At 54.3% G+C, this 7,861-nt stretch overlaps 1 protein-coding gene across 1 annotated transcript; it reads right to left on the reverse strand.

The window, feature by feature from the left end:
* Positions 1–922: 922 nt before the first annotated feature.
* Positions 923–4,166, reverse strand: EPOP (elongin BC and polycomb repressive complex 2 associated protein). The gene has a single exon (XM_032457889.1). It carries the CDS (start codon positions 3,688–3,690, stop codon positions 2,551–2,553), a length of 1,140 nt encoding a protein of 379 aa, XP_032313780.1. The 5' UTR covers positions 3,691–4,166; the 3' UTR covers positions 923–2,550.
* Positions 4,167–7,861: the final 3,695 nt, after the last annotated feature.

Below are 7,861 nucleotides of genomic sequence, written 5' to 3' on the forward strand. Positions count from 1 at the left end.
CTAAGAGACGGAAGAGGGGAAGGCCACGTGAAAATTAAGAGAGCTGCAACCCAAGAATGCCTGGAGCCACCAGAAGCTGGAGGAGGCAAGGGATGCTCCCCTTGAGTCTTCCGAGAGAGCACAGCCCTGTGGACACCTTGATCTCCCTCGGACTTTTAGCCTCCAGAACTGTGAGAGAATAAATTTCTGTTGTTTCAAGCCACCAAGTTTTTGGCAATTTGTTATGGCAGCCCTAGGAAGCTAATACAGTTCCCTAGTCCGTAAAATGACTAGCAAGTTTCTAGGGAGGCTGCCAGCCCTGAGATTCTCCAAATTAAACCATTCAGCAAGGAGAAGCGGTCCAGCTCTGGCCAAAAGGTGTGTTTTTTTTTTTTTTAAACTCACTGCCCAGCCCCCTTCCAGGTTGAGGTTTAATACTTTGACTTGGAGGAGGGAAGCCAAAGGAACGGCATCCCCTTCCACTCCTCAGAGAGTCCCCGAAAGAGTAGTCCATGACCCACCACTCCTCTCCTTCGCCCAGAGCCCTCGCCATCCTGCCCAGGCTGGTCGAAAGGGCCAAAGCTGACCCAGCTGAAAGAAGGAGCTCTTTAAAAACAGGAGGCTGCCTTTCTGACTTCCTCCTTGCAAACACCGCCCCCTCTTCACAGCGACTCTCTCCCTACCCCTCACTTTTGCCTTCTACCTCTGTCTTCCCCATTCCTGGGGGGCAAAATAAGAGGGATACCCTGATGCAAGGGGTGGAAGGCACCCCCCACCTCCCTCCTCCCCACAACACAGCTGGAGGGGGAGGGGAGGTCAGCAGGGTTCATAAAGGCCAGATGTTGAGGAGAAAGAGAGTGGTGCCCGACCCACACCCACCCACCCCACCCCCACCCCCAGCAAAAGAAAAATGAAAAGAGACAGCTTTTAAAACAAACAAAACTTTTGTGGTCCAAAACATTTTTTTTTTCTTAAGAATCTGCTCTACGCAAACATTAACAACTTTTTACAAAACATTTTCACAGAAAAGGAGACAAGTCCTTCCCCAGTATCATATATGGGAATTGTTCCTCCCTCACCCCATCTTGGGGGGAAAGGGGGTGATATTCACTAGAGCGGACAGAAGGGTCACTGGGTCCCTCAGCTGTTGGGCAGATCGGCAACCCCCAGGTTCCCCTCACACCTCAACTTGGAATCTCCCTAAGAGCTAAACTCCCCTGACCTCACCTGGGTGGAGGAGAGAGCAATTCCACTCCCCTCCGACTCCAGGGGATCAGAGGGCGTGGTCGGGCCTATGTCTCCCCTCCCCCCAGAAAACAGAACTTCTGACCTCAAAACTAATCCCCTGGCCCTGCCCCTTTCGGATCCATCAGGTCCCTGACAACTCCTGAAATGTTTGAAGTTGGGTGGGGGGAGGATGCTAAAGGTTCCTCAGCCCAGTTCCCATCCAAACCCAAACTGTGCCCCTTCAAACGCCACTGGACCTTGTGATTAGGCCAAGAGCCCTTTCATTTACCCCCTCCACCAAGCAGCTTGTCTTGTTTGTAGCCTTTAAGGGGGCTGAGTTTGGAGGTCCAAAGAATGGACCCAGGCCTGCCCTCTACTTCCACCGCTCTGTCCTTAAATCGGTGGAGAGGATGTTGAAAGGCAACTTGTTTGGTCTGATTTTATTGATTTCTTCTACCTTCTATTACTTTCCCTGGGATGGTCTCTGCCGCCTTCCCCAGGCAAAGTCTGCACTTTTGAAGGGGAGGAGGTCTCTCAGTCCTGCCTCTCCTAATATGAGTAAACTGGGGGAGGGGGCTGATTTATGGGGGGGGAGTCCTCTTTCACCCATCAAACCTTATAACCTGAAAGCAAACAGGGAAAACTGAAGAGGGAAACCCCAAAACTTGACAAAGGGGAAAAGTTGGTGGCTGAGAATGAAGATTTTGGCAATTAGGGGTCACCTGACTTGGGGGGCCCTAGGAAAAGAACAGGAAGGTGGTGATCTTCCCCTTGCCTAAGCTGCTCCCTCCCCCGTGAAGGCTGCGGTGGTGCTTGGGAGGCTACAGAAGGCCTGAGGAGAGTAAAGGGTTAAAGGCCTGGATGGTGGTGGGGGGGTGGATGCCCCCAGGGAGCTGCCAATCACCTCCCCGCCCCCACCACAGCCCCCCCCCCATCCCCAGGCTCTCCCACAGAAACAACCGGTTTGTCCATCACCAAGGTCTCTCTCCCACTTTTTTCCCCCTCATCTTTGAGCAGTAGCCTCCTTGGCTCCCCCTGGGGTGAAGGCCCTGCCCCCGGAGATCCGAGATGGAAGAGGGGAGGGATTGGAATCTATGTCATTAAGCCTTTTTCGGTTAAGCCTTCTCCTAACTCCAGACGTTGGTTCTTCTCCAAAGGATGAGGGGAAGGGGGTGTCACCCCAACCAGTTAGGTGCTTTAAGATCACTGTTATCTGAGGTCCCTCTGACCACAGCCCATAAAACATAAAGGGGGCAGGCAAAGGTGAGAAATGAGGCTCTATCCTGGAGCCCACTGTTTGGCTGTGGCTCCAGCTTTTTCCCCTTGGCAGAAAAGGTCTCACGTTCAGAGTTGCTCCAAGTTGATCCCCCAGAATTTGAGGCCGGGGGGCTCAGGGACAGCGGGACCCCCTATCTGCCACCTCCACAGCGGGTGGGCAGGCGGGGGCTTAGAGTCTCCCTGGAGGCGAAGCGAGGATGCCGGCCCCAAATCTCCGTCCTCCCCCACCACCAGGGCCGGAGGGCAGGGGAAGCAGTCGAGGAGGCTGAAGGTGCTCGTGGTGGGGAGCGTCGGTGCGGGGCGGCGGGGCTGCGCGCTGCGATGCGGGGGCGCCGGCCGCCGGCGTTTCTTGCCGGCTCCTCGGGCCGGCCCTTTGGCTGGCGGCCGTTCGGGCCCCCTGCGCAAACTCGGAGTGTCGAGGGCGAAGCCCTTCGCATAACACCAAAGTTTCGACCGGCGGATCAGACGATTGAAATGTTCCTGGCGGAGATCGCCGGGCGCGGCCGGAGCTCCACTGGCCGTCGAGGGGCTGGCGGCCGGTGCCTCGGGGGCGGCCTTCGGGGGGTTTCCATCGACTGCGGCCGTCTGGCCCGGCAGGGGCGGCTCCGGCACAGCCTCTGGCCCCGCGGGCTCAGAGGAGAGGCCCGCAGGTTGCGGCAGAGGCGGGGAATCGGGCTCCTGATGCGGGCTGGCGGCGGGTCCGGGCTGGGAGTCGAGACCTGGAGCTGGTCTAGGCGGAGTCGAGGCGAAGCTGGTCGGAGATTCCCGAGGGCGCCGGGGCGCCGGGCAGTGGCCGGGAGGTAAGCCGGAGCGAGAGCCGAAGTGCGGGAAACTGCCTCCGCCCTCTTCCTCCTCGCCGCGGCCCCGGCACACTGCGGCGTCGGCATCCTGGCGGGCCGAGTAGCTGGGATCGTTGGTCCGCCCGGCCTGTCCCGCGAGGTGCTTCAGGCCATCCGGGGCCCAGCCGCCGGTGCACAGGGGGTCACGAGGGCCCAGCAGCACCGGGGCCCGAGGCGCCAGCTCCCCAGGCCCCAGGCCCAGAGAGGACGCCCGAGGTTTGGCAAGGGCGCAGAAGGCAAGGGCACGCAGGCACAGTGGAGAGAACTCTTGGGTCCCCCGACGCGGCTTCCGGGGTGTGGGGGAGCAGGGCGACCCTCGTGGGGACGCCGGCACTGCGAGGCGGGGAGCGGGGCACAGAGTCTCCATGGAACCGCCCGGGGGGGTGCCCGCTGCGGGGGCCCTGGTCCCAGCGGCGGGATGCCCTGGCTGCCCGAAGAGCCCACGGGCGAGGGGAACATCGCCCCCCCTCGACGGGGAGGTCTCTGCTCACGGGCGCCCCCGGCCCGCAACCCTGGGCCGCTGAGCTTTGGCTCCCTCTTCGATCTCGTCACGCGGCCTCCCGGCGGCCGGACTCCTGGGTCCCTGCGAGTCCTGGCGCGGTCGGCCGCCCTTCCTGCCGCCGCGATTTCTGCGTAGCCCGGGCGGGAGCCCCTCTCGAGCTGCCCGGAGCGCAGAGGCTGGGGAAACAAAGCGGCCGGCGGCCGCGGGAGGCGGGAAGGACCCCGGGCCCGGCACCCGGTGCCCGGGCCCAGGCGGCGGGGAGGGCGCCTTCCGCCCGCTCGGCTTCTTTCTTCCCCGCTGGCTCCCGGAGACCGCGTTATAGAGAACTGCCCCCTCGCTGCCCCAATACCAGCGCCGGGGCCGCGAGCCCGCAGCTGATTGGGCGGCACTGCCTGTGACGTTGGCCGGGACCCCACCCCTCTAGCGGCACCGCCCCCGTCCCCATTCCGCACACAGACACACACACGTGGACCCGGCGCGGCGGAGGCTGGGAGGGAGGGAAGAAGGGTGCGTGCGCGGGTGGGATCGCGAGGGGCGAAATGCGCCGCTGCATGTGGCTCGGCGGCGTGCTGGTGTTTAGTCGGTGCAAAGCACTTCATTTTTTCCTTAGCAGTCATGGTTTTCGCATCCGTAAAATGGGAATGTTCGTAACTACCCTTTTGGCGCTACGCGAATCCACATAGGTGAATCTCAAAGACAAAGCTGAAGGGAAAGAGGAAAAGAGGTTGTTTAGGAGCTTTGCACAGCAGGCACTCCTGCGGGCAGAGAATGTACACCCCCGCCCCGTTTCAGTCGCCTAGAACAGTGCCTGGCACATAGTGGGCTCAATAACTGTTGAACGACTAGTTAGGAATTATGTAAGTCTGTGCGAGATGAAAAAAAGGAAGAAATAAATTCCGAGACGGGGAGTATTATATCCACAGAAGACGATAAATAGACTTTCTCAGCACCTGTTTCCATTTCTGACTTAGTTTCTAAATGGCCCCTTGACCAAATTCTCAGGGGATGGCTCTGCAGCCCCTCTCAAATTCCAAGACTCTGCTCTCTGAGGCCTGAACTGCCAAAATGGGTTGAGGAGACCAGAGGAGGGGACACACAGACTCTCACTCTTATCTCCCCTAGGGAGAGTAAGCAAAGAAATAGTGAATTCCAATTAAAATTCTGATAATGGAGGACCAGCCCCAGCAGCACGTTCTATCCTCTTACCTTTCTTTAGTTTCTGTAGAGCTTACCGTTACATGAAGGTTTGTGAGTGTATTTATTCTTTATTGTCTGTTTCTCTCCCATTAGTCTGGAAATGAGATAATGAAAACTTTGTCTTAGTCACTACTGCATCCCCTCTGCCTACAACAGTGCCCACATATAATAGGTGTTCAATATATATTTGTTAGTGAATGAATGAATTCCCAGGATATTTCTCTCTTGATAAAAATCAGTCTATTGGAATACGGCTGCCTTTCATTCCCAGAAATACAGAGAGATTGGTATGATGACATGGAGACAGTGTGTATCTGTGTGTGGACAGGGGGTGGTCACTGAGAGCAATATCTCATTCTGGGGCAGCTGTAAGAGAGGGTTTCTGTCAGGGTACAAATAATGCAGTTTGCTTCCTGGTCCCCCTGATGGTGACAACAGAAGCATTGTTTCCCTACATGTCATCATATAACATTTGGGAGAAAAGAGATCAAGAAGGTCTGCCTCCCCTGCATCCCTTTTGCAGAGGCCAAAGGTAAAGACCCTGAGGTGGGATTGGGGTCTGAGGAACAAAGGGATGTGGTGTTCTATTGCTCAGAATACTACCCCGCTAGCATCTTCTGCAGAAGAAGTCTTCAGAGAAGTTGTCATAAGGTGGCATCCTAGGGTCTTGCTAGGTCTAAGTTCCAGCATACCTGAGTGCCAAGAGCCCTGACCTCCCCATACACACATGAGGAAAGTTCTGGAAGGATGATGATCTTCACAGCTGTCTCTTCTGGTGCACAGTGCTGAAAACTTTCACCCAGAGACAGGAGTGCCAGATTTCTTTTACTTTGAGGGCAGGGGGCATGTGCTTCAATCTGACCCTACTCCAGCCTCTTTGCAGCTGAGATGCCTGAGCAGTGGGCTTAAGCCCCACCTGAACCAGACTGGGAAGCTCCTTGTATTCCCTAGAGTCTCACTCATATTTGCATCCTTGTGCCCAGCACAGTGTTGACACAAGGTGAAAACATTAAAAAAAAGTTGGGGGTATGAACAAATGAATCTTATGTAATAATGTAGATGAACAGGCTTCTCTCTCTCCCACTCCGAAAGCCACCAGTCCCACAAATCTGAGTTTAAGGGCTTTACTGGGAGTCATTACCATAGAGAGTCCTTCCCTGGAGGAGGAATTCCCTCCACATCCACTTTCCCTTCTTCTTCCTTGAATCGGGCACCCCAGAATATAGCCCAGATGTGAAAGCTTTTTGTGGGCACAAAGCACTATACAAACAGTAGAGGTTAGTAGGAGTAACTCTCCAGCTGAAAGGACCTGGAGTCATTGAGCCTCTGTTGTCAGAGGACTTAGACCGGGGATGCCAGCTGTGCCACCCTGGGCAGATCACCTGGACACTCTGAGTCTCAAAGTCGCTATCAGTGAAAAAGCACAACAGTAGTTTGCTCACCTCGTTGTCAGGAGGGTGGAAAAACGGTGTGAGCTGGCTGACCCAGCTGTTGCAATTCCCGTTGCCTACAGTAGAGGGCACTGGATCCCGTCTTCAGCCTGCGGGAGGAGGAGGCAGCAGAAACTTCTCATAGGAAAAAAAGATGGACGAGGCGGGATGCCGGGTCCCATCTGACACCTCCAGAATAAGGGACAAGAAAGGCCCCTGGAGACCTAGAAGCCTCGCTTCCCTCTCCATGGCCCATCTCAGTCTCACCCAAAGGCCTATGTTGAAGGATTATGGGAGCAAGGGGCCTGCCCACTTTCCCCAGTTTCCCCTGGGGGTAGGGAGCTGGCCCCAGATGTCCAACCCAATAATAATTTCCACAGCACTGATGACATTCCAGTCTCTGTTCCCCATAATAATTCTATGAGGTAGATACTTTTAATTTAAAAAATTTATATACTATATAGAACCCATTTTAAGTGTCCAATTCAGTGATTTTTTTTTAGGGAGGAGGGTAGAGCTCAAGTGGTAGAGCGCATGCTTGGCATGCACGAGGTCCTGGGTTCAATCCCAGTACCTCCTCCAAATACAAATAAATAAATAAACCTAATTACCTCTCCCTCATAAAACAAACAAACCAACAGAAAAAGCAATCCAGTGGCTTTTTAGTAAATGTATAGAGTCATATAACCATTATAACAATTCAATTTTATTGCTGGGTAGTATCCCATGGTAGGGATATACCACATTTTGTTTATCCAATCACATTTGGCTTGTTTCTACTGTTTGATTATTCTGAGTAATACTGTGATGAACGTTGGCATACAAATCTCTTTGTGGACATGTTTTCATTTCTCTTGAGTAGATAGTTAAAAATAAAATTGCCAGGTCAAAGGGTAAATATACATTGAACTTTTGAAGAAACTGCCAAGCTGTTTTCCAAACTGGCTATATCATTTTACATTCCTACTAACACCCATGTTGTAAATAAGGAAAGTGAGGGACGGAGATGCTAAGTGATTTGCCCAAGTTCACACTGCCAGCAAATGTCAGAGTCCGCTGGGTCCCAGGTCCATGTTCATTATCATGAGTCTGCCCCTAAGGTGATGAAGCTATGAGGGAAGCCATTTCTCACCTCACCACACCATGGCCACCACCATCTTTGTTCATCTTGCTTTCAAAATTCCCTAAGTCGGACTGTGCCAACCAAGAGAGCTGTATCCCCCTCTAGCCAACACCCACACTTTGCTCTGGAAATCTGCAGAGGTTAATAACTTAACTTCTGAACTCAGTTGGGTCTCTTCATATTCCAGACTCATCCTTTTACCAGCTATGGGATCTGGGGGCAAGTTACTTAACCTCTGCTTTAGTTTCCTCATCTGTAAAACAGAAAGAGCATCTTCCTTCATGCA

Source organism: Camelus ferus, chromosome 16, assembly GCF_009834535.1.
Source record: "Camelus ferus isolate YT-003-E chromosome 16, BCGSAC_Cfer_1.0, whole genome shotgun sequence".
NCBI lineage: Eukaryota > Metazoa > Chordata > Mammalia > Artiodactyla > Camelidae > Camelus > Camelus ferus.